At 41.9% G+C, this 27,390-nt stretch overlaps 2 protein-coding genes across 6 annotated transcripts in view; one reads left to right on the forward strand and one right to left on the reverse strand.

Annotated features, from left to right (window-relative positions):
• Positions 1 to 13,164, reverse strand: part of cdk15 (cyclin-dependent kinase 15) — a 36,809-nt gene extending 23,645 nt beyond the window's left edge. The window contains exons 1-3 of one of the 4 annotated variants that reach the window (XM_055638463.1): positions 8,541 to 8,752; positions 5,367 to 5,398; positions 56 to 205 (exon numbers count right to left, since the gene is read on the reverse strand). In XM_055638463.1, the coding sequence (XP_055494438.1) occupies positions 56 to 205; positions 5,367 to 5,398; positions 8,541 to 8,586 (228 nt within the window). In that variant the 5' untranslated portion in view covers positions 8,587 to 8,752. Of the gene's footprint in view, positions 1 to 55; positions 206 to 4,573; positions 4,935 to 5,366; positions 5,399 to 8,540; positions 8,753 to 13,020 lie in introns of those variants that run through there. The other 3 variants (XM_055638461.1, XM_055638460.1, XM_055638462.1) reach the window with 3 other exon arrangements.
• Positions 13,165 to 13,274: 110 nt separating this feature from the next.
• The window catches only part of LOC129698955 (hyccin 2-like), a 34,601-nt gene continuing 20,485 nt past the window's right edge, over positions 13,275 to 27,390 (forward strand). The window contains exons 1-5 of one of the 2 annotated variants that reach the window (XM_055638457.1): positions 13,275 to 13,457; positions 20,991 to 21,067; positions 21,785 to 21,886; positions 22,036 to 22,215; positions 25,792 to 25,872. In XM_055638457.1, coding sequence (XP_055494432.1) covers positions 21,017 to 21,067; positions 21,785 to 21,886; positions 22,036 to 22,215; positions 25,792 to 25,872 — 414 coding nt within the window. In that variant the 5' untranslated portion in view covers positions 13,275 to 13,457; positions 20,991 to 21,016. The remainder of the gene's footprint in view (positions 13,458 to 20,990; positions 21,068 to 21,784; positions 21,887 to 22,035; positions 22,216 to 25,791; positions 25,873 to 27,390) is intronic. The other variant, XM_055638458.1, reaches the window with a different exon arrangement.

The following is a 27,390-nucleotide window of genomic DNA, read 5'->3' on the forward strand; positions in this document are numbered from 1 at the left end:
GACTATTAAGGGTTAGAGGGTCTGTCGTACAGAGGCTAGTGTTGATGCAGTGTACCCATTGGTGACCCTGTGTGTAGTTCTTGCACCCTATCGGAATGCTGTTGCTGCGGTTCCTGTGCCCATTGAGTTTCCGGGCCTGCAGCGTGTGGTACAGGCGTGGCTCGCAGACAAATGGACTTCTTGGCGACTCAGTGACCTCAGTCAGCTGCAAAAAGAGAAAACAACATTAGTATTGAGATAGTGCAGAGCTGAATGCTGAATAATCACCATCTCTGCATTAAATCTTGAATCCAGGGCACAAACAGTCTGCTGACCTTTGCTCCAGGGACCTGTAATGTCACGTGATGCCCAGTGACCATCCCAACTTTCTTGCCTTTATAGTTTGGCTCAGGTAGTAGTATACCTCATCAGAGTAAAAAAGTTGTGGATCCCAGGCACAAACATGTCCCCAAGCCCATAAAAGGGGGATTGGGATAATCTACCACAAATGCAGGGCTTGTAATTAAATGCATTGGTATCCTCTTGCAATAGAGAGGAGGGGTACTAGCATTCGAGCCAGGTTAACCCAACTTCCAGTGTCAGTGGGGCTGGTTGAATGCAGGATTATCACAGCTCCCAATAGAGTGAGCAACAACTGCATGGATGGTGGAATTATGTAAATAAGTATAACATGATTTCTGATGTGATTGATTGAGCTTCTTTCTGGGCATTTTGGATGAGAATTCTGAACAAACCTGTCACACTTTTTAGAACTCTTTGTGTTTCTCACCTATTATTCAGCACATAACTGCACCAAGCCCCCTCAAGGTACAGGTACCACAATGGCAATGAGAAGAATGGAAGATTTGAAGTAGTAAAGTTAAAGTCTTTAACCTGTCCACGTGAGTTATCTCACCAATTTCAATTTGGAATCCAGTACAGGGAATAAAGACAGTGTGTTTGGGATTACCGATTTAGGCCTTGCAATGATAAAGTAGGACTGTTGCAAGACAGCAGTGCAAACACAATCAAGCCCGATTGAAGGGAGCCTTGAAGTCAATGAGAGCCTTTCTATTGTTCTGCAGAATGGATGAAATGTTTTCGGGACAAAAAATATCAGTAAAATTGAAGATAAATGTACCTGCTCAAAATGAAACCATAAAACTTAAAAAAAAAACATTATTGTGGTATGCTCTGGTGCTTCAGCCATGTAGCAGACCTCCTATGTCACATGATACAATAGATGTTGTATTCGATGAGATGATGGAGGATTAATCACTTTAATAATGCACACTCAGAATTGTAGAAAATGCAAAAATTAAAAACAGTCACCAACGGTCAGAGAAGACCAGTAGTGATTATTTAGCAGTGTTAAAAAATGTGTCATGACATTATCATTTTAGCACTTTCCTGAACCAGGTACTGCAAGACAACTTTGTGTGCAGTTGAACAAACAAGTCATTTCAATCAAACCTATCTGTTAAATCGGAGAATGGGACTGACAGCTGTTCTCCAAGGTTTGCCTGGGTCAAAATATCTCGTCAAATCCAGTTTGTTATGTGCACAAGTACAGTGATGTCCAGGTACAGTGAAAATCTTGCTTACAGCAGCATCACAGGTGCAAATATCCCTTTTTAGCCCTGAAGAAATAAGTAAATGAATGTTTGAACATGTATGTAAAACAGCCTTAGTGATGGAAGCAGCTTCTAAAAATCCCAAAGAATTTCAACCACACCTAGTTTTAATGTTAATGTTCATTGTTAATGCGCTAACAAGGATATAGGACAGTAGCAATTGTGGGAGCGCCAACATTCAGTTGGAGTCACATGGATATATGAATTGTCAAGCATCCAGGAAAGTCGTAGCCCACATAATCTCAAATGTGCTCATTTACAGCAGCAGAATATTGTAACAAGGGCACAGAGCCTCCATGTGTAAAGCTAGACCTGGATTGCCAGCCAGAATAATGTCAGCCAGGTGAGCAAGAACAATACTAACAAAAGAAAGCTACAATAAGGTGACTTTTATCACAGTAAAGCTGGTGAACAACCTGATGGGTGGTATAATATCACACTTGTCACTAGCTGCATTAAGGAAAAAATAGTTTTTCTAAAATCAAATTGAACGTTAATAACCTGAAAACAGAAACTAGCATCGGTACAGCAGCTGACTACTTAATTGTGGCCAGAGATATGTATACTAAGAGGCTAGGCAAGGTGTTGATAAAACATTCCAAAACATTTAGTCAGATGTGACATGTAGCATATGATCATAAAAGGAAGGTGATCATTTATATTAACTAATTATACAAACATGCAAGATCTGTCAGGAAAAGATTGCCTTGCAGAATAAAAGTGGGATTAGAAGAATGAACACTTCCAAAAATCATCTCGAGAAGCCTCCAGAGCAATTTGCAAATCTGTTTAAGGATTTATAGACAAGGATTAAGGGACACAAAGCCCATATGGACATTAAGCCAAATGTCAAGATTTATTGCATACCTAGACTGGTATCATATAGCCCAAAGGATCAAGTGGCGGAATAGGTAAACAAACACAAGTGACACAATGTTTTGGTCAAAACTGCAAACAATATGCGGGCAACACCCGTTGTGGTGCCCAAAATAATCTTCAACCAAGCTGTAGACAATAAACATTTTTTGCTTGTATCTCAAGATCTGGGTGCACAATTGGCCTGCTTCAAAGTGAATCTTTCTCACATAACCACACAATTAAACACAACTGCACAATAGCAGAAGATAGACACAAAAAGCTGGAGTAACTCAGTGGGACAGGCAGCATCTCTGGAACGAGCATCAGCTGTTCCTTCCTGCACAATAGCAGTCCAGTTAGTGTACAATTGCCAAGACTGCAGATCACAAGCTTCAAGATCACCAGCCCAAGTGTGAAGGGGTCCCCAGAATGCCCATCTTGACCACAACAAGATAGTCATGGGCAGCATCTTGGTGGACAATCAATCAAAATGGTTTGCAGCAAAGCATGTAGGGTCATGCTGCACCATCAAAGACACAGTAGAAGAACTCACATTCCAAGATGTCATCTCATGAGGAGGCTGTAATTTTGGTCTTTCCAAATGAGTACTTTATGAAACTAAGTAAGAATACACATCAGGTCTCCTCATCATCCTCAAACAAAAATGCTAGGAGGTTAGTTTGGACAGTAAAAAAAGAGACTGAAGACAAAGTTGTGAATAGCACTTAAAATATTATTACAAAGTTTTGGCTCTCGGATTTTCTTTCACAATTAGTTGATGTCTCGGTTCATTCCAGAGGACACGCCTGCCACTATCAATGCATATAAAAGCCAGGAGTGCGTTTCAGTCTGGTTCAGCCAAGTCTGGAAGCTGGGGGAAAGGCAGTTGAAACAAAGCAAACAGGAAGACACATTACTTTAAGGGGAGAAGTTCATTTTGAGTTTGAATGTACTCCAGTGACGAGTCCTACAATGGTTTAAAGAGCTGCCACAACCAATAAATGAGCAGAGACAAGAAGTGAGACCTTCAGAAAAACGAGATGCATTCTACATCACCAACATCTATTGAGTCACTAAGATTAGCACAAGCAGCACTGAATTTTAGAAAGATCAAAGTGAATTCAAGACGGGAATTAAACTTGCCAAACTATGTTTTGATTATTATGAAAGGCTGTAAAGATGGTAAATAATGTGATTTAATTTACGATGTGCTTGATCACAAGCTTATCATTGTTTGCAGTCTAAAAAGAACTTTAAAAAAAAAAGAACCAATTACATGTTCCACAGTTCTTCATGTTTCCTGCGTATTACACTGTATGATACTGGACGAAAAACCGACAAGAGTACAGATATAAAGGGCAATTAAATCAATCAGTTACCATCCGGAGTCTGCAATTATCCCCCTCTTTTTACAAAGAAATCCTATTATGTAGCCACTTTTTATGAAGATTATTTCCAGAAAATGATAACATCCTGATTCCTATGTTGCAAACATTAATCAACAGTGAGAAAACAACAAAATGTAAAGTACCAAACCACAAATCTAATCTAAATGCAATCATAGAATTGGATTGAAAATTTAAACCCGCTATTTTTGTGGATCTGAATTTTGTTTCTGCTGCACTGCTCTCAAGGCTGCGGTTCCGTTTTGCTGCTCATTCTATGTATTTACACTTGATTTTCACTTTTTGAGACTGTGAAGGACTTTTGATACAGAGTTATATACAGCAAAGAAAGGCTCATGTGGTCTCCCTCATTTACCTAATCTAGATAACCTTAATTTCCTTTTGTATTCTCTATTTACCTCGGTCTCTTCACATTCCTCATGACTGGTGAAAACCATAAGACATAGGAGCTGAATTAGGCCATTTGGCCCATCGAGTCTACTCTGCCATTCAATCATGGTGGATTTAATTTTTCTTCTCAATCCCATTCTCCTGCCTTCTCCCCATAATGTTTGATGCCCTCATTAATCAAGAACCTATCAATCTCCATTTTAAATATATTGGCCTCCGCAGCCCTTTGTGGCAATTAATTCCACAGATTCACCACCCTCTGGCTAAATAAATTCCTCCTCATTCCCCTTATCAGGTTGATATTACCTCAAAGGAAGCCTTCCTGGAACACTCGAGGCTCTCCAGCCTGGACTCTGGTCTTGGACAGCAGCAGATTCTTACCCACTGGGGCATTTCCTTTCACAGCAAAGGCCCTTTCCTGCTCGACTTCAAACCATCCCATCAATGCTCGCCTCAGTCACAAGGCCTGGTCCTGTGACCTGTCACACAGTCCTCTTTCATGGAGGAATGCAAGCAACTCTAAAACAAAACACACAGCTCTCTCTGTGTGCTGCAGTCAACCCAAGCATTGCCTAGTTTTAAAGGCCGAGCAGGCAGATTGGAAAGCTGGAGGCTGGTCCATGTTTAGTTAAATCCAAATCCAGGCAAGAAAGAGGCTAAGGGGGTGGGGGCATTCAGTACAGAGAGAGGCAGACAGAGAAATGGAAAGGGAGTGTACTGGTATGACATCATGAATATTGCATTTTGTTTATTTGTCATTGAAAACTTCCATTGAGCTGGTGCAGGGACCAGAAGACAGTGGCTGGAGGCCATAAGGGAGGCTCAAAGGGTCAAATATGAACAGGCCAGGAGAGGGTGGGTGGCAGGCACCAATGAGGAGGTAGAGCCTCCAAAGGAAGAGCTTCAGCACAGTTGGGGGAGTTCCCAAAGCTAGGCTCATGATCTCCACTCCCCCTCCTCCTCCTCTTCCTTCTCTTCCTCCTATCCCTCCCACCTTTGTGACACACCAACGCCAACAATCAGCTCTGGGGATGGCCAATACGCAGCAACCTTGCCAGATGCATCCACCATCTGAAAACAAGATATCTGTGACCTTTACCTCTTTATATCCAGGATGATGGTGTGTCAGACCTGTTGAGAATAAAGTACAGAGTGAATTCTCTAAAAGGATGAGTGCTCAAAAACAGTGAATGGTTAGTTGTTCAACAAAAGCAGAGTCTGAAATGAGAGCACAATAGGGAATGTTTTTGCTGTAGGTATCAAACTCTGCACAATGGGCCAAAAATATTATTGTAATACAATCCTGATCATTGCCAGGATTGAACAAATTAAACCTTTGGAATACATTCAATACTGGGTGGGGACTACAAACAGGAGGTCAGGATTCAAGCAGGAGAAGAGCCTGGAGACGAATCTTTTTGCACTCTGCAGCTTGTAGCTAATGGGATGAATTGAGAGGACGTTTTAGAACATCTGAACTGATAAGTAAGAGAGAGGAAATTATGGTGTTTGCTTTCAGGGCTGATCCACAGATATCAACTTTACTATTGAAACCCCTTCCTCTGATGGATTAAGCACCACCAGCCCTCTCCCTCCCCCAACATCCCACACAAATGAAGCCTAACCTTCTCCTCCTCCTCACAAAATTGAAACACATCATCATTCTGATGCCATTAATTCAATTCACTGTAACACATATACACAAAATTGAAAAACATTCCAATGGTAAAATAATTTCTGCATTGAACTAAGCTCATTCTTTGCAATTTCATTTATAATTTTAAGTAAATAATTACTGCTGGGTATTTATGCTACATTGTTTTTGACAGTGGATCTTTCTCAGCTTTGCTCATATTCCTTTGGTATAATTCCCAGCACTGTTCTGAGTTCTTTTCTTTATTCTGTTAAATAATTTATCACCTTGAGAGAAATTCTAATTGAACCATTGTCTGCTGACTACATATAATACATTTCTAAACTCCCTCTTAATTTGCTTTATGCCAGGATCAGTCAAATGGTTTTGTAGTTTTTTCAGTCACTGGAAGGGCAGAATCCACACATCAAGGAAGAGGCTGATCCTGCCATAAAGCAAATTAAAAGGGAGCTTAGAAAGTGCCTGAATGATTTTTTTCTTATCCAATACTAGGTTCCTATACCACCTGTGGAGACGGCAAGCATAATGCCTATGTCTCCCAAGTACTTGACTTTTCAACCATGATTGATACAGAAAGAGCCTGCCAGCGCTCTGGAACTTTAATTTATGAAGCACAAGCTCTGAGCATTTACCAGCTCCACACAATAAAGTACCTCACCTCACTTTATAAATTGCAAAGATTGCCTCCTTTCAGAGAGAAGTGAAAATGTAAGTCCATCCTACTGGATGCAGTATTTGCTACGGCAACCAACTTAGTTTCCATGGCAATCTTTCGTGCTCTACAGCATAAGGGTTTTATTCCAAACCCTTTAATTTTACAAAGCTGTTTGTTCCAGAAAATTGGTGTATGTTAACCTTAAAACTGTCACTCATACCTGAGCATGTGTTATTACCACGGTGATTCAGCTGGTAAAAGCCATCCCAGAAACAACCTAAAGCCTCTCCTCCGCATTAACAGAAATGCTGACACTCAGATCTAGATTTCCCAGCTTCCCTTTCCTTACCCCTCCAAGGTAGTGAGATTGTCAAAGATGCATCAGAAATGGCCAAAGACTTAGTTAAAAAAGGCCATGGGATTCCTAAAGGTCAGCCAACTCTTTTACAATTAGGTCCTGTGCCGGTTACAGCACAATGGGGAAGTCTATGGACGTTAATGAATTCAGTTCTGGGGCAAGATAGGGGTAGGAAGGAGAGGGGAAATCATGGTGGAGTTTGGTGTGGGGCACTATAACAATACTGCTGCTGCAGTATTAGGTCAACTTGCATTGACAAAACATAAGTGAAGTATCAAAGATCATGCAGTGTATTAATTGTGGGTATTAAAGTAATCAAAGTAGTTGATAAGGTAAATGCACAGAAATTGTGTAAGAAAACCATTCTTCACTCAAAGGGCACTGGAAATCTGAAAGCTCCATCCTTAAAAAGACAAATGAAAATTTACAAACAGAGATTAATTGCTTTTGGTGGTTAGTATGTCAAGAGTTGTGGAAAAAAATTCTTGTTTCTCTAAAACATTTCATCCTAAACCCAGTGCAACCTTGCGTTAACCAGTTACACGCTCAGTCGTTAGTGTCTGGGTGTCATTGTAATAATCACACAATTGGTGTAATTATTGTACACACTTGAGGATTAATACTAAATCTCTACATAAACTGAACCAGCCAAGAATAAAATACCATAACAAAACCACTCTCAAAGCAATCCTTAAATTTGATAGCATTGTTTCTATCTGTTCAAATTCTTCCTGATCCGCTGTTCCACTATTCTGTTCCACTATTGGGACGAAGGATTGCTGACATGGCCAGCATCTGTTGCCCATTTCCACTGCCTTGAGAATGTGTTGGTAAATTTTGAACAACTTGTGAAGAATGAAGGGTTGAACAGCCACTTTGGAGGACAAATAAGAGCCAGTCAGGTTTGTTCAAGAATAAAATCACATTTTAACCTGACTAAACAGCACATTTATTTCCCTAAAAGCCATTGGATCATCTCCTGGATTGAATAGTAATTAGTTTTACATTTACATTCTCTACATTGTTAATCCAGCAATATAATCACTTTCCACTCATGTTTTTGGGGACATTTTTCTTCTCCTTTGGAAGATGCTTTATCTAAAACCATTTACCCAACAGCTTGCAACCACTCCAACCCCCTCTCATACTGCACACGCACACTCCAACAGATTAGAATGCAAGGATTAAAAGCAAGGATCTCAGCAAGGGTTTGGGAGATCAGCTCCACATTGGTTGTTGAATGTCGTCTCAATCATCGGATGGGACTGTTCCTTTAGGTTGGTAATACATTTGGACTTTCGTCCAAGGCTCATATCATTTTATTTCGGAAACAGCCGCCCAATACTGTATAATCCCATGCTCGACAACATCTATTCCTTCTCTTGCTTGCAAGAGAAGGGAGAGAACAGTGTGTCCTTGACCTCGAAGGGTTAACGGTGATTTGCGCCGAGGGTTTCAAGCCCTAATATCTTTGGTTTCAGGAGCGGGAATGTCTCAGAGGCCAGCTAATATTGAGGGGACAGGGCCTGTTGTGCCATGGCCTGCGGCAGGTGTTTGGGTCGGGTTGTCTCCGCCTGCTCCGTGGTGCTGTGTGTTCATTGCTCACCTAACCGAGTCAGAGTCTCTGATGCAGCCTGCCTGAGATTCTTCATCCCAACGACGGTGCCGGGTCTGATTCATTGACTCGGCACAACGCTTGCCCCCAGCATCCACGGCAGCCTGTCTATCCCGGCAGCTGCTGCTTCGGAACAGCACAGAGATGCCGTTGCACAGCGTTGATGTTGACTGCCCCGTGTGTGTGTGTGCTCACACTGACTATCTCTCCCTCCCGGGCATACGAGAAAATGCAGCTCTCCTCAGCATCTTACCACACAGGCAAACTGATGCCGGCACAGAATTTGAACAGAGCAGCCAGACTAACCCCAGCACAGACAAATTAAAATTGTTGCTAAACAGAAGTCGCAGCACCCAAATTAATCCCAGCTCACAAGCAAACAAAGCGCAGTCATCAAACTAACCCCAGCACACAGCAAAATTAAACTCAGTGCTCAAACTAACCGCATCATATAATGTAACCCCACTTACAAAGTAACTTCATAGAAAATCCCGGCAGGCAAGCAAACTCCGGCACAGAGAGCATGTCAATTAAATAGACTGTCAAATTAATGCTCAAAATAAATTTGACACAACAAATTAGCCTCAGAACACAAACCAAGCACAGACAGACACTAACTAACATCAGAACAGTCCCACCCCTAAACATGGACATACCTTTTTCTCTCAGTCTAGTTTCCACTCTAGTATTGTGGATTCTGAGATAATCAATAAGGCCAATAAGCCACAAATCGGCTGGGGTGCCTGACGGGGTGTTTGAGCTGGTGTGCTCCTTTTGCTTCTATAGACCTTCTCCTTGCAGCTCGACTAAATGATATTACGACAGCAATTTTTTCATGAGGGTGAACTCGCAGAAAGTGTCCAGCCCTGATCTGGCCTCGTTCTTAAATTCTATGTGGACCATCTGGCTGGGGTTCTCACAGACATCTTCAAACTTGCACTGCTATAATCCAAGGTCCCCACCTACTTGAAAGGATATCCATAATACCAGTACCAAAGAAAAGCAATGACTACACAAGGCATTTACATCCTTTGCAATTAAGTGTTTTGACAGATTGGTTATAATGCAAATCAACTCAGTAATGATCTGGACCCACTTCAACTCACCTACCAACAACACAGATCAATAGTAAATGCGATCTCGCTGGCTCTCCACTCAGAGCTGGACTACTTGAACAACAGGAACACCTATTGATGGACCTACTGGTTGATGTTCATTGACCACAACTCAGCATTCATCATCTTCATCCCTTCAAAAATCACTGACACATTTTGGGAACTGGGTTTTGGCTTCTCCTAATAACAACTGGATTTTTGCAGTCCTCATTCACTGGCCTCAGTCAGCATAGTTTGGCAACAACACCTCCTCATCCTCTCTGAGCATCAGCACACAGTCACTCAGAGCCATGTGCTCAGTTCCTTGCTCTACCCTCTCTTGTATACTCAAGACTATGTAGCCATTCATAGCTCCAACACCATCTTTAAATTCACCGACGATGCTACCATCGCTGGACGAAGAACTCTACAGGTATACAATGGAGTGGATAATGACTGGTTGTATCATGGGCTGGTTCGTTAATTTGAATGCTCAAGATTAAAGGAAGCTGCAGAGTGGTAGACATTGCCTGCTTCTTCACTTAAACGGACCTCCCCACCATGAAAGAGATCTATAGAAATGCTGTCTCATGAAGCCAGATAATATCATCAAAGACCCACACCACCTTGGCCATGCTCTCCTCTTGCTGCTACCATCGGAAAGAAGGTACAGGGGCCTGAGAACCTTTACTCTAGATTCACGAGCAGGTTCCTGAACCACCCTGCACAACCCTAACCATAACCCTGTATTATCACTGAACCATTATACTTGTGCCTGTAAAAGTGCAGCAAATTGTTTCAGACCATATCCAGTACACATGACAATAGACACTTTCTGATACCTTCCCAACTGCCCCTTCTCAACTTTGATTGGTCATGTGCCATAGATTTCCAAGCATCGATGAGGATTTGCGATTTTTTTCAATTTGCCTTGTAATCACTTCCGATGACAGAGCTTGGAACAGAGTACCTGCTTCGTGTTTCTTCATTCTAATGATGTTGATATAAAGAATTATCTTCACCTCCGGCCAAACTGTACAATTAAGGTTACAACAATGACACCAACCATTAATGCAGAAAATTGCCCGCATACTGCATGTCCTGTCCATAAAGAGCAAGACAAATCCAATCTAGCTAATTATCACCCAAGAAACCAGCCTAAAAAGTGCACCCATTGGTATTCGTACTTGGTATTGCTCCCAAATATTATAGTTTTTGCTGGGAAAATAAAAATTGGACATTATTTTTGTCAAATCTGACAATTTATTATTCCCAAATTTAATTTATCATATTGGCCCAATGTATGGTACCTAATGAAACTGAAATGGGGCCAAATCGAAATGTTTAATCAATACTTTCTATCTCTAGTAATGCATTTGACAGAAAGAGTTTGCTGTTTTTCTGAACAAAATGAAAGGATAATTTCCATTGTATATTCCATAAAATTGTACCATAGGTATATCTGGCCTCATAATGTTAGGTAGATACAAAAGAGATACAAGACCATCCATAAAGCTATTCTACTTTAAGTCATGAAAAGTGTAATTAGATATATTTTATTAATTATTTTCTCAGGGAACCTTGTGTACTGGTCTATAAAATGAACAAAGATTTGTAAGTTGTAAGTTGGACCACCAGCCATGTCACTAAAAATGAATGATTTTTCAGCGTGGTAGCGTGCCTAATTACGTGAAGTAAAAGGGCACACACTTTTATTTCTCAACAGAACACCATAGAATGGTCTGAAAAAGGATCCTGACCTGAAACGTTCCCTATCCATGTTCTCCAGAGATGCTGCTTGACCCGCTGAGTTATTCCAGAATTTATTTTTACCTTTCATAAACCTGCTTCTGTAGTGGATAAATGTGAGGTTATCCATTTTGGTGGCAAAAACAGGAAAGCAGACTATTATCTAAATGGTGGCCGACTATGAAAAGGGAAGATGCTGCGAGACCTGGGTGTCATGGTACACCAGTCATTGAAAGTAGGCATGCAGGTGCAGCAGGCAGTGAAGAAAGCGAATGGTATGTTAGCTTTCATAGCAAAAGGTTTTGAGTATAGGAGCAGGGAGGTTCTACTGCAGTTGTACAGGGTCTTGGTGAGACCACACCTGGAGTATTGCGTACAGTTTTGGTCTCCAAATCTGAGGAAGGACATTATTGCCATAGAGGGAGTGCAGAGATGGTTCACCAGACTGATTCCTGGGATGTCAGGACTGTCTTATGAAGAAAGACTGGATAGACTTGGTTTATACTCTTTAGAATTTAGGAGATTGAGAGGGGATCTTATAGAAACTTACAAAATGCTTAAGGGGTTGGACAGGCTCGATGCAGGAAGATTGCTCCCGATGTTGGGGAAGTCCAGGACAAGGGTCACAGCTTAAGGATAAGGGGGAAATGTGACCTTTAAAACCGAGATGAGAAGAACTTTTTTCACACAGAGAGTGGTGAATCTCTGGAACTCTCTGCCGCAGAGGGTATTCGAGGCCAGTTCATTGGCTATATTTAAGAGGGAGTTAGATGTGGCCCTTGTGGCTAAGGGGATTAGAGGGTATGGAGAGAAGGCAGGTACGGGATACTGAGTTGGATGTACACAAAAAAGTTGGATGATCAGCCATGATCATATTGAATGGCGGTGCAGGCTCGAAGGGCCGAATGGCCTACTCCTGCACCTAATTTCTATGTAGTTCCTTTTTTTAAACCATGAAATGGTTAATGCAACACAGAAGACAACTCAGGGAACTCACACAAAATTTGACTGTGATTATCAAAGAAAATTAAAGCATACAGATATTTTTGATCCTCCAAGTAATATTTCACAATGTGTAGGATGGAACTGCAGGTGCTGATTTACACCGAAGATAGGAAACAAAATGCTGGAGTAAATTCAACGGGACAGGCAGCATCTCTGGAGAACGGATGGGTAATGTTTCAAGTTTTCCAGTCTGAAGAAGAGTCTCGACCCGAAACCTCGCCCATTCCCACTCTCCAGAGATGCTGCCGCTGAGTTACTCTAATATCTCACAAATGTTAAGTATTTAAACATTGTCTTTGAAATGGAGGCATCTGCTTTTGATTACTGTGAAAGCTGGAGGTTTGTGCTTGCTGAATCGGTGCCGAGGAATAAACTTCAAAATAAGGCCACCGATAAACCTGATACCTTCTGTCTCCCTCTCACACTTCTTTCTCACTCAGTCACGACTGATGGGGCATGTTCTACCCAGCGGGCTACTCGCGGCTGCACCCGCCCTATTAACCAAAGATTATAGAGGAGCTCCTCTAGTATCTTTGCTATAAACTGATAACTGTTAACTGCAAACTATTAACGCCGCCGCCCGTAATGCTGGGATGAGTCAATTCTCCATAGCCGCCTCTCACTCTGCTATAGGATCTTTGCTTGGAAGAGCGAGAGAGGTCCAGCATCCAGGGGGGCGGGTCGGTCGGCTGGCGGCTGATCCAGGGGATTGTGAAATCCAAATCCATAACCACGGGTATAGTTGCATCCAGCGTGCGCCACGGTGGCTGGATACCCGGATGGTTTACAATGTGACGCCGGCCGTGTTGTTACCGCCGGCCCGGTAAGAGTGTGACACTGGTTCCCGCAGCCAATGGCCTGCGCGAATGGAACGGGGTGGCCGAGGGCCGTGGTCCAATGAGGTTGCCGATGGAGCCAAGCCGGAGGCCGGCTCGTGGATGTTATTGAGGCGGCGGAATGCGGCGAGCCGCCGGCAGCGGGCCGCTGCTCCGGGCTTGACCGCACGCCTCGGCCACACTTCGGCCCGTCGACGCAGCTGCAGCCACTGCAGGCCACACAGGTAGGAGCCGGGATCATGCGGAGAGGAGAGCGCACCGGTGGGACAGGCAATGGAAAGAGACGGGTCGGGTCGGGTCGGATGTGCGCCTAGGCCACGGGGTTAACGCACAAGGGCAGAGTGGAGAGAAGAGGGTGAATGGGTGGGGAGAATGAATGGGAAGTAAGTGTGTGTGTGTGTGTTGGGTAAACACCAGAGATTGCAGATACTGCAATCGTGAGTAAAACGTATCACAAAAGTGCTGGTGGAACTCAGCAAGTCAGGCAGCATCTGAGAACGGAATGGGCGGACGACGTTTATGGGTTGGACCCTTCTCCAGACTCCAGGCAAGGTTTAGGCAGGAGATAGACTCAAAAAGCTGGAGTAACTCAGCGGGACAGGCAGCATCTCTGGAGAGAAGGAATGGGTGACGTTACGGATTCGAGACCCTTCAGGTTTAGGCAGGGTCAGCTACTATCCGAAGTGGAGTGTTCCGATCTCTGATCCGTTCCAAATAGTTGGCCCATGCCCTGCTATTCCTGTGATGACTGTTCGTTGATGTGTTCCAGTTGAATCGTACTTCCTCTGTATCGTCTGATCTACACACGGTATTGCATTTTTCTGTTGCACGTCGAAGATAATCATTAACAGTATTTGTTGGGGGGGCGGGTCTGGGGCTGGAGAGAGAGAGAGCAGAGGTTACATGCACAGACTGGTTGCACTGTTCAGGGACAAGGTATAATAAACACCTGATTGCTGTGACCGTGACGTTTGGCATCTGTGCTGTATAAGTTCAGTTCTCATTATAAGCTGCTGCACAATTTTATGTTTGTTTATTGTCAGGTGGCTAACTGTTCTATAAGGCATCACACATTCTTGGAAACGTAGTAGATGTAGTAGTGATGTGAATTTTAATTGAAATCCTTGTTTACACTACTCTTTATCTTGACCTTCCCTGTATTTCTCTCCAGCAGTTTCTTTTTGCTTAGGATTTCAGCATCTACTGTCCCTTGTAACATAGAAAATAGGTGCAGTAGCCCATTCGGCCCTTTGAGCCTGCACCGCAATTCAATATGATCATGGCTGATCATCCAACTCAGCATCCTGTGCCTGCCTTCTCTCCATGCCCCCTGATCCCTTTAGCCACAAGGGCTACATCTAACTCCCTCTTAAATATAGCCAATGAACTGGCCTCAACTACCTTCTGTGGCAGAGAATTCCACAAATTCACTCTCTGTGTAAAAAATGATTTTCTCATCTCGGTCCCAAAAGACCGAGATGAGATCCTTAAACTGTGACCCCTTGTTCTGGACTTCCCCAACATCGGGAACAATCTCCCTGCACCTACCCTGTCCAGCCCCTTAAGAATTTTGGAAGTTTCTATAAGATCCCCCCTCAATCTTCTAAATTCTAGCGAGTACAAGCCCAGTCTATCCACTTTCTTCATATGAAAGTCCTGCCATCCCAGCAAGAATGTCTTTCCTCAGATTAGGAGACCAAAACTGTACACAATACTCCAGGTGTGGTCTCACCAAGGCCCTGTACAACTGCATTAGAACCTCCCTGCTCCTATACTCAAATCCTTTTGCTATGAATGCTAACATACCATTCGCTTTCTTCACTGCCTGCTGCACCTGCATACCTACTTTCAATGAATGGTGTACCATGACACCCAGGTCTCGTTGCATCTCCCCTTTTCCTCATCGGCCACCATTCAGATAATAGTCTACTTTCCTGTTCTTGCCACCAAAGTGGATAACCTCACATTTATCCACATTATACTGTATCTGCCTTGCATTTGCCCACTCACCCAACCTATCCAAGTCACCTTGCAGCCTCCTAGCATCCTCCTCACAGCTAACACTGCCCCCCCAGCTTCGTGTCATCCGCAAACCTGGAGATGTTGCATTCAATTCCCTCGTCCAAATCATTAATATATATTGTAAATAGCTGGGGTCCCAGCACTGAGCCTTGCGGTACCCCACTAGTCACTGCCTGCCATTGTCAAAAGGACCCGTTTACTCCTACTCTTTGCTTACTGTCTGCCAGCCAGTTCTCTATCCACATCAATATTGAACCCCCAATACCGTGTGCTTTAAGTTTGTATACTAATCTCATATGTGGGACCTTGTCGAAAGCCTTCTGAAAGTCCAGATATAACACATCCACTGGTTCTCCCTTATCCACTCTACTAGTTACACCCTCGAAAAATCCTATAAGATTCGCCAGACATGATTTACCTTTCATAAATCCATGCTGACTTTGTCCAATGATTTCACCACTTTCCAAATGTGCTGCTATCCCATCTTTAATAACTGACTAGCATTTTCCCTACTACCGATTTTAGACTAACTGGTCTGTAATTCCCCGTTTTCTCTCTCCCTCCCTTTTTAAAAAGTGGGGTTACATTAGCTACCCTCCAATCCTCAGGAACTACTCCAGAATCTAAAGAGTTTTTGAAAAATTATCACTAATGCATCCATTATTTCTGGGGCTACTTCCTTAAGTACTCTGGGATGCAGCCTACCTGGCCCTGGGGATTTATCGGCCTTTGATCCATTCAATTTACCTAACACCACTTCCCGACTAACCTGGATTTTACTCAGTTCCTCCATCTCATTTGACCCCTGGTCCCCTGCTATTTCCGGCAGATTATTTATGTCTTCCTTAGTGAACACAGAACCAAAGTAGTTATTCAATTGGTCTGCTATGTCCTTGTTCCCCATGATCAATTCACCTGTTTCTGACTGCAAGGGACCTACATTTGTTTTAACTAATCTTTTTCTCTTCACATATCTATAAAAACCTTTGCAGTCAGTTTTTATGTTCCCTGCCAGTTTTCTTTCATAATCTATTTTCCCTTTCCTAATTAAGCCCTTTGTCCTCCTCTGCTGCACTCTGAATTTCTCCCAGTCCTCTGGTAGGCTGCTTTTTCTGGCTAATTTGTATGCTTCATCTTTTGTTTTGATACTATCCCTGATTTCCCTTGTTATCAACGGATGCACTACCTTCCCTGATTTATTCTTTTGCCAAACTGGGATGAACAATTGTTGTAGTTCATCCATGCAGCCTTTAAATGCCTTCCATTGCATATCCACCGTCAACCCTTTAAGAATCATTTGCCAGTCTATCTTGGCCAATTCACGTCTCATACACTCAAAGTTGCCTTTCTTTAAGTTCAGAACCCTTGTTTCTGAATTAACTATGTCACTCTCCATCCTAATGAAGAACTCAACCATATTATGGTCACTCTTGCCCAAGGAGCCACGCACAACAAGACTGCTAACTAACCCTTCCTCTTGACTCAATACCCAGTCTAGAATAGCCTGCTCTCTCATTGGTTCCTCTACATGTTGGTTTAGAAAACTATCCCGCATACATTCCAAGAAATCCTCTTCCTCAGCACCCCTGCCAATTTGATTCACTCCCTTCCTTTCACCATGTGCAGTTTTAATTTAAAGGCAAGAATAAACTGCAACTTTTTTCAACACAACATCAGGTATCTCATTGAATGCAAGTAAATAGGAACACGAATGGTCACGGCCTTCAAGCCTGTAATGCCATCAGTAAGATCATAGCTGATTTATGTTGGTCTCAATTCCTCCCCTGTGCCATTTCTCTATACCCCACTACTCTTTGATCTATCAAATATTTATTAACCTCCTCTTTAAACACTTCAAATGATCATATTTTCTGCTGGGGCAGAGAATTCCATCGATTTGCCACCCTCTGTGAGATGAAATTTCTGAGTGCCTCAGTTTCAAATGACGGGTCCCTTATCTTGTGGTTATGTCTCCTTGTTTGATTACTCTCCCACTCGTAAGAACATTTCAGCATTCACCCGGTCAAGTCCCCATAGGATCTTGTGTTTGAATAGGTCATCCTTCATTCTTCTAAACTCTATAGTCTAAAGGAACATGGGTCTCATCAGCCCTCTCATCCATGAGTATGATGCATCTCCTTTGTATTTACTCCAGTGTTACCATACCTTTTTTTAGATAAGGGGACCAAAACTGTATGCAGTATTCCAGATGAGGCCTCACGAACGCTCTGTGCAATTGCAATAAAAATGACCTGTGTTTTTAAACTCCAACTCTTTTGCTGTGAAGACTAAAATGCCATTAGCTTTTTTAACACTTGTTTCAAAAGGACCCACTTATTCCAACTCTTTTTTTCCCCCATGAAACAGCCAGTTTGCAATCCATTCAAAAACACTTTTTTTCCGAGACCTCGGACCTTTAACTTATCAACCAGCCTCCTATGTGGCACCTAGTCAAATGATTTTTGGAAATCTAAACATAGTATCTCTACAGGGCTTCCTTTATCAATTGTTCCTGTTACATTCTCAAAGAATTTGAGTCAACATATCAATCATAATTTATTTTCTTAAAACCATTTTAACTTTATTTAATTATTTTCCACTTTCCTAAATGATTAACTACTTTCTCTTTTGATTATTCTGCAGCTTCGTGGCAGTAATAGCTGTTAAACTAACTAATCGATAGTCCTCGGCCTTTGACTGCTGTCCTCCTTTGTTTTAAACACCGCTATCGAGATTTGGAATGCAGACTGATCTTCTATCAGATATAACAGCTTAAAAAATAAATTATTGCTAGTCTCAAGTCCAAGGTGACATGAGAAATCTCTTCAATTATTGTCCCTGCACCTGCAGGAAAGTTATGAGCCTTGAGCAGCTTTTAGCTATTTGATCTGAAGTGTTAAGATTGTTTGTCATGGGAGGGGGGGGGGAGTGTTTGTTTTAATCACGGCATCAGCTTTCCCCACTGAGTTTGACTTTGGTTCCTGGAATGGAGTTTTGGTCCAATCAAGAATAAATGTAATGATTGCTATCTGAAAGCATCATTCTGATAGGTCTTTGTGTCATCTTGTTTTGGGTTGTAGGTTAGTTTATTGTCACGCGTACAGGTACAGTGAAAAGCTTTTGTTGCATGCTGACCAGTCAGCAGACAGACAATACATGATTGCAATCGAGCTATCCACAATATACAGATACATGATAAAGGGAATAATATTTAGTGCAAGGTAAAGTCCCATTAAAGTTAGCCCATGGGTCTCCAATGAGGTAGATAGTATCTCAGGGCCACTCTAGTTATTGATAGAATGATTCAGGTGTCTGATAATAGATGGGAAGAAACTGTTGTTGAATCTAGAACTGGCCATTAATCTGTTGTTAGATGTAACGTTAAGTGCAGACCACTCTGGTTGCTAACCTCTGCTGCTCCTGGACTGAAGCCCCTTAGACAATTTTCATAGTTTGCATAATTTATTGGCAAAACATCTCAAAGGTGGAATGCTTGCAACTGCATATATGTAGCATGGTTATAGTAGTCCTTCTGGATCATATGATGAACCCGGCAGCTGTATGATTCTAGTTTCTATAGGCAACTTGAACTTTGTATGTGTCACTCTGTGAAAAATGGACTGGACTTTGCCAGGAGTCTGCCAACATCAGTATAATTTTAACTGAACATGGACAGCATGAAGATTTGGATTAGATTCAGACTCAACTTTAATTGTTATTGTCAGTGTACAGTACAGAGACAACCTACAGTCGCACTCCATATCTCTGGTGAAAACCATGCACGCAGCTCAGGCCAGCAGCTTGTGCTGTGTGGAGAATTAGAGTTGGCATGTGCGCATTTCACTAAGTTCACTAAGTATCATGCGGATCAGATACATTAATTAACATTTTGTGCTTTGTTCTAGTGGTACAATTTATCTTGAACCCTCTGGGTCACTGGCTTGTAACATATTGTGGGAGTATATGCATCATCAAAATAGCGTTGCCTTTTCAGGGGTGCAACTTTCCATTCTAATGAGGATGAGTGGGTGGATCTTGATAGTGCTGCCACTTGGTACACTTCTTTTGTGTGGACTCAACCCAACAGTAACCTCAAAGTGAGGTCCCACTAGATAAAACTGCTGAAATTGGATGGATCATTGTTTTTATGCTTCTCTCCAGAGATGCTGTCTATCCCGCTGAGCTACTCCAGCATTTTGTGTCTACCTTTTTTTATACAACCGGTTTGCCGTTTAAACACCCTATCCAATAGCACCACGGGAAAACCTCCTAGAAAGGCTGCAGTGGGTCAAGGAGGCAGCTCACTGCCAACCTCTCAGGCAATTGGGAATAAGCAGTAAATGGTGACTTCTTATTGATGCTTGTTTTGATACAGGCCTAAGAGAAACTTGAAGGAGTCGAGGCATGAAAATTCCAGCTGCTGTTTATGGGTATTTTAATGTGATGTACATTCCACCACTTAACACATCGATTCATCCAATTTCAGCTGGCTTATGTTAGGGCAATTCACTTTTAGAGGTTACTGTTGGCTTCAGTCCTTGTATTTTTTTTTAAAAACATGTACCCAGAGGGGCAGTACTATCAAAATCCTCTTGTGCACCCTAAAGTAAGGCAATGTACCTCAATGACTACCATCCAGTGGCTCTTGACATCCACAATCGTGAAGTGCTTTGAGAGACTAGTACACATTAACCAGCCTCCCAAAAAGTTTGATCCACTGCAGTTTGCCTACCGTCACAACATCCACAGCAGGTGCCGCCTCCCTGGAACACATACAACAAGGATGCCTATGTCAGATAGAGGACGACACATCCTCCACAATAATTCTCAACACTGGCGTATCAGTCTCTTAGTATACTCCCTGTGCTGCATTCATGACCATGTATTCAGGTCTACCTCCGTCTACAAGTTTGCAGATGACACCAGTGCAGTGGGTCCAATTCCGAACTATGCCAAGATGGAGTACAGAAAAGATATTGCAAACTTAGTAACATGGTGTCAGAACAATCTCTCCCTCAATGTCAGCAAGTTGAAGTTGACTGTTATCAATTTGGAAAGCATGGTATCAGCATCAGTAGTGCTGGTAGAGATGGGATTAAGATTGTGCAGTTGGGTTCAAGACTTTAATAGTTGAAGGGAGTAAGCTGTTCCCGAACCAGATAGTCTGTGACTTCAAGATTCTTTGCCTTCATGATAGAATGGCTCGGATGGTAGGAGTTCCTTGTTGATGGAGTCCGAATAAAAGTCCTATCCAATATCCAACAGAGGAAAGGAGATGCAATAAAGTCAATGTCAGTGCTTTTTATTTTCGGTTAAACCACTTATCGTAGGTTTTCCTCATTGGTATGTATCCATTCTGTGTGTTCTGAAAGATTGCATTAAATGTTTGCTGTTGCATCTGGGCATATCAACTTTTTAAGCTAGTGTGCCAGCTTTGATATTTCATTTCCCAGCTGCCATCTTCTCATCAACTGAACTTTGTTGTTTGCCATTTTCTCTGATCTGTTGCGAATGGCTTCATGCTTCACCATTTTTAATTTTATCTTCTATTGACTTTCCCATTCATTCCATCTTGGTGTACCATGCAACATTTTATCTCTTTACACACACAATACTGTGGTGTATTGCCAATGATCGTGCACATCTGGCTTCTGGGTGTGCTTGTTAGAGTTTTAAAGTTATTTATAGTATGAAGTTTCTGAAAATGTGTGATTAAAGTTTCACTTTCTTCATAGATAACCGGAAGTGAGGATAGAAAAAGATGCTGGGCTCTGACAGAGGGGTTGTGGAGGACTGGCTCTCCCAATTCAAGGTAAGGTTACCCGATCCCACTTCAAAGTTTTTGCATTATGTCTTTGACTGGAAAGTTTTCCGAGGTGTTTTGGAAATATTTAGGGCGAATGGTTCCTAGAATCTATGATGCCATCAATTAGACAAAGCTAAGTACCAAAGTTTATTCACTGATGGGTGAATGGGGTACCTTGTTCTATGAAAGATGCGTTTTTCCTTCAGCCACTTAGTGGAGTGGTATACTTTCTGTTTGTTTATTCTCAGCTTTACTTGGTTAGACCTAATGTGCTGTAGTTTCTATGGTAAAAAAGATGCAAAGTGCTGGAGTAATTCAGCGGGTCAGGCAGCATCTTGAGTATATGGATAGATGAAGTTTTGAGTCGGGATCCTCCTTCAGACACTTGTACATTATGTTATTTCTGAGGGTCTGTCCTTGGAATGCTGGCAGTTTGACGCTACAACTGAATCGATCTTGATATTTGATGGGATTGTTTTGCGTTGCCATTGGCTTTCAAGTGTTGCAGCTGAGGCTAGCAGTAATTCGGTCTGTTATCTTGTTGGATGGTGATTATACTGAAGATATGATAACGGACAACAGTTCTAATTTTGACTCTGGAAGTACTGAGCTTCACAAAAACATACATTAATCCTCTACCAAGGACAAAAACTGTGATGGTAATGATGCTCACCTTTTTCTTTTTTTCACTTTGACTGTATCTATTTATAATCCTTTTGACAGACTCTCCCTGAAACTCAGATATCTACTTATGCAGCAACTCTCCACCAGAACAATACAATAGTGCCAGCTCTTTACAAGGTTATCCAGGATTCCAACAATGAGGTAAGAACTCTGCAGCCAAGTTAGTGATGTAGACTGGGGGTGGTTTGATTGGAAGGGAAAGAAGCAAGATTGGCTAATGGCGGAGAACTGGTGAGGCCTAGAATGATGTGGTTGTTTGTACTTTCTATCTCTCTTTGCTCTGTTTGTAGTTACTGGAACCTGTCTGTCATCAGCTATTCGAGTTGTATCGGAGCGCTGAGGTGAAATTGAAAAGATTTACATTACAGTTTTTGCCTGAACTGATCTGGGGATATTTGCGCATTATATCAAGCAGAGAGAGACACTGCAATGGCTGCATCGAAGCTTTGCTACTAGGTATCTACAATCTGGTGAGTTTCGTATTGGAAGTGTGTGTGTGTGAAATCTTAAGGGTGAAAACTGACAAGAATCAAACCTACAACTCAAAATCACTCTCATTTGATGATTGAGTTAATATGCAGATGGCTGGATTTGCAGTTGCTGTGTGTGTCTGTGCCCACCTACTGTCAGGCCTGGTAACAGTGGACCTAGAATATATGCATTTTATTCAATAATACAAGGTAAAACCGATCACCACATCCCTATAGTATTTGAATTGCAATTATATCATTGCATGAAACATTGTGCTGTACTTACAATAAACATAGAAACATAGAAATTAGGTGCAGGAGTAGGCCATTCGGCCCTTCGAGCCAGCACCGCCATTCAATATGATCATGGCTGATCATCCAACTCAGTATCCCGTACCTGCCTTTTCTCCATACCCCCTGATCCCCTTGGCCACAAGGGCCACATCTAACTCCCTCTTAAATATAGCCAATGAACTGGTCTCAACTACCCTCTGTGGCAGAGAGTTCAGAGATTCAACACTCTCTGTGTGAAAAAAGTTCATCTGCTTTTAAAGGATTTCCCCCTTATCCTTAAGCTGTGACCCCTTGTCCTGGACTTCCCTTCGGGAACAATCTTCCTGCATCTAGCCTGTCCAACCCCTTAAGAATTTTGTAAGTTTCTATAAGATCCTCAATCTCCTAAATTCTAGAGAGTATAAACCAAGTCTATCCAGTCTTTCTTCATAAGACAGTCCTGACATCCCAGGAATCAGTCTTGTGAACCGTCTCTGCACTCCCTCTATGGCAATAATGTCCTTCCTCAGATTTGGAGACCAAAATTGTACGCAATACTCCAGGTGTGGTCTCGCCAAGACCCTGTACAACTGCAGTAGTACCTCCCTGCTCCTATACTCAAATCTTACAGTGAATATTTGTAAAGTTAATATTCACTGCTGACAACATTATTATTATTACCATCTCATATTAATGTCACATCACCTCATGGGCACAGCCACTGTACAAATAGCTTGGTGTCTACGGAAATGAGACATAATTGGAATTTGAGATTTTTGTGGGGTCAGCTTCACCTTCTATTGATCACGACTTGTGATGTTGCATAAGAATTTTTTTCACAATACAGGAGCTGGCTGTAAAATCACAACATTGCAGTCTGCTGCACAATAGTAACACCATCAAATCAGTATGTTCTCAATCATCGGTCTTGCTACACTTTGTGACAAAGTTATAAACCTCATTCTTTAGGATCTTCAAAATCTTACATCCATGGTTGCATCACCCTTGTGGCTATCACTCAATGGAAATACATCCATTATTAGTTGTGAATAATTTCTTCAAATGTTTGCAAAAGCATGACTCATCATATGTTGACTACCTCGTGTCTCAGATTTATTTTTGCCAATCATCTCTCTTATCTGCCTACTTTGCATTGTTCAAATTTAAGGCACTAATTTCATTCTTAACTAATACGCTTTCAATTCCATTCAGTAATGATCAACATTAGTTTGCCAAAATAGGTCAAATGTAATTATTGAGAAGCCACTTAAAGGATGTGGTTGTTTGCTATGCGTTCTTCTGGCCCATGTCCTGTCAGAGATTAGGGAATTAGAAATAAATGTGGTTGTGTGATGTTTAGCTTCTGCTCAGCAGTTGTGAGCCAGTTTCAGCAGATCAGATTGTAGATCATTAAGTGGTGGAAGCTGCTCTGACGTACCTTCCACTTAACCAGCCTGCGTACACTGGCAACAAAGATTAGCTTTGGACAAGTATAGGCAGAATCTATTCTTCCCAATGTAATGCATCATGGCAAATAGAGTAACCGCTTGTTCAACAACCGACACAAGACCCCAGTTGTCATTTCAACCTTGTGTTCATTATAACCCTCCACCCAATTATACAAAGGGATTTGCAATTAAATAGTAGAAACAAGGAACTGCAGATGCTGGTTTACCAAGGAAAGATACAAAATGCTGGAGTAACCTGGCGAGTCAGGCAGCATCACTTGATAACATGGATCGGTGATGTTTCAATATCACCTATCCATGTTCTCCAGCTATGCTGCCTGCCCCCTGAGTTACTCCAGCATTTTATGTCTTGCATTTCAATAATGCCTTTCACAATTCCAGAGCAAGCAAACATTTTATAGCCAAGTATGTATTTGTATGGTGTCTCCACTATTGTAGGGGGAATATGGTGAACAATCTATGCTCGGTGTGATCAACAAAATAATTAACCTGTTCTATCTTGGCAACAACCAATTAAACATTGACCACGAAAGAGGAGGTAAGCCTTGGTTTTAAGATGAATTCTTTTTAAAAAAAACGTGCAGCATTCTCTTGACACTGGCCTGACGTGAAGGCTGGGTCGTGCGTAGCTCCAAGGCTGGTATTAGACCTGGATCTCTCTGACTGGAGTCGTATGTGTGATCAGGACAGTGAATATAATACATTAAAAGAAATGTGCTGATTTAGGGTTATAAGAAACTATTCTTCACCTCCAAGCTTTAGGGGCTAATTTCAATTTTATAAACTTGGATAAGAATTTGAAAAGAGAAGACACAAGTTCAGCATTACTTTACTTTCTCCAACATCATCAAACACCATCTCATATTGGTCGTTATCTTGGCACTAATACTTTGACCATTTGCCAGGCAGCTGCATCAGTCGCTGGGTGAAATCGTAGATCAGCCTGTACCCAGAACTGGTGTCGCATGTAGTGTTTCTTTCCCTAGTTAAATTAGTCATGATGTTCTTGGGTAAAACCTCTGAAGTAGTGCAAGTGTAGAAGTTGTAATAGGAACCTGACCAACAACTCTTCGGCTTGCCCAGTATGATCAAAAGCACAAACTGTCCAGCTTGTGATGTTGTCACACACTAGCTTGTGGCTGTAGTGCTGTTTGTGTCCAACCAGCATCAACTTTCATTGTCTTCTTCATGTAATAAGTTTTCACATTGAAATGGTGTTAATAATAATTGTCTGTTCTTCACTTTTGCATTTTCTCAACCGTACATTTATTTCTGTCATTCTCATTCTTTCCTTTAACTCCCTTTAGGTCATGTGGAGGAAGGAACTGCAGATGCTGGTTTAAACTGAAGATAGACACAAAAAGCTGGAGTAACTCAGTCTGAAGAAGGGTCTCTGCCGGAAAAGTTACCCATTCCTTCTCTCCAGAGATGTTGCCTGTCCCATTGAGTTACTCCAGTTTTTGGTGTCTATCTTCCCTTTATGTCATTCTCTTTGCATTATCAGTTCTGTGTGTGGTTTTCTGTTGCGTTGGGCTGGGTTTTAGGAGGAGGGGAGTCGATTTGGAGGGGGAGGGTTTCTTACTAAGTCTTGGAGCTGGGCTTGGGTTTTGGGAATGATGTGTCATTGGTCTCAATTTTGGACCTTCATTGTTGGGTTGAATTTATTGTGGATGTGACAGGCGTGATTAAACTTATAGATTGGATTTAGGGCCGATTGTTCTGTTGTTAGTCATTATAATCCATGTCAAACCCACTTTTATTTGATAATTATATTAAATTGAATAGCTTTAGTATGAAATAGAAATCAATAAAACAGACTTATTTTTACCCACAGGAGATAGTGGATAAAGATGGAAATAATAAGGTCCTGTCCTTCACAATCCCGTCACTGTCCAAGCCATCAGTATATCATGAGGTGCGTATCTTCCCTTGTTTCCATTATTCGCTCATCTTGTGTCCCTGGAAGTTTCTACGATGCAATCAATGCTTTGAGATTTTAGAAGTGTTTTGTTGGGATGCCTTCTCTAAATGAAACAACCCTTCTTGTGTGGACCACAAGGTCTGATTTGCTCAGCATGCACATTGCTGTACTTCTATTAGGATGGCATTTTGCACATAATGGTCGGTCCCAACAAGCATCAATGAGAATACGCATGTATTGTGATGCATCTCTGTCCAGTGATCCCAGATAGGAAGTCCATACATTACTTAAGTTTCAGGGCACCTCTGGTTGCTTCCAGTAGAAATCCTGCCCTCACTTGCTATCTGATTGTCTGGAGAGTTGCTGGCTCCTGTGTGGATATACTTTGCCTAAGTGAGAACTTTCAGGAGTTTGATGGGTGTGGCTGGGAGGATGAATAAGATTAATTCATCAGTGTCCTGATGGAAGAAATGTGGGTAGAGAAGGTCACTTAGCTCCCTGATGTTTTCACAATCCAATGAGATTGTGGCTGACCTGCACCTGGCACCATGTACCATTCTACCTGGTGCCTCAGACATTTTAGTTCTCTAGTAAGAACATTACAATATTTGATTAAATAATTTACTCAACACCTTGTAAGATTTTCTTTACCCATAGCAATCTCCAACTGTGCATTCGACCCGAGCACAATGCACTTGCCCTTTAGAAATGAGTGTCTTTCACACTTCAGGATGTCCCTGCACCGAAAGTATTTCATTACTTTCGGCTACTAATGTAAATCTAGATGGTGGTGCAGAATAGCTTCAAGGGTATAATTCACGTGTGTGAATGGAAGGAGATAGCATATGGACTATGATATGGAAAAAATCTACGGTCAAAAGGGGAAGACATATTGAAAAGTGTTGATATCCAGAATGACCTGCAGTGTCTTTAAACGTGAATTGCAGCATGACAACATGCAAGTAGATCAAGCTATCAGAAAGACGAGCAGTGCGTTGGTCATTAATACACGAGGATTTGAGTACAAGAGATCTCTTGTTTCATTTTTATAGTGTGCGGGTGAGACTGCATCTGGAAAATAATGTACTGATCTGGTTTCTCCACTGAAGGAAGGATATACTTGTGAGAGAAGAGTGCAGTAAAGGGCCTCCAGATTGATTGCTGAGATGGTGGGTTTGTCATTGGAGGCGAAATTAAGCAAACTCTGCCTATACTCTTGGGTTTAGAAGAATGCAAGATTATCTGTTAATGCATAAAAAACCTCTTGAGGGATTATGTGAAGTTAGGGTTTTGCCTGAAGAGGCACCCACAACCAGGACCACACCCTCCAATTAAAAGGGTTGGTGATTTGGCACTGAGATAAGGAACAGGTGATCCGCAGGGGACATAGCAGATCAGTTGCTGTGGATTTTCAAGACCATTGGATTTCTGCTGATAATCTGCTTCTGATCAAGTTTAGATATATAAATCACATCTAATATATCTTTATAAAAAAACTTGATATCTGTAGAG

Source organism: Leucoraja erinacea, chromosome 7, assembly GCF_028641065.1.
Source record: "Leucoraja erinacea ecotype New England chromosome 7, Leri_hhj_1, whole genome shotgun sequence".
Lineage (NCBI taxonomy): Eukaryota > Metazoa > Chordata > Chondrichthyes > Rajiformes > Rajidae > Leucoraja > Leucoraja erinaceus.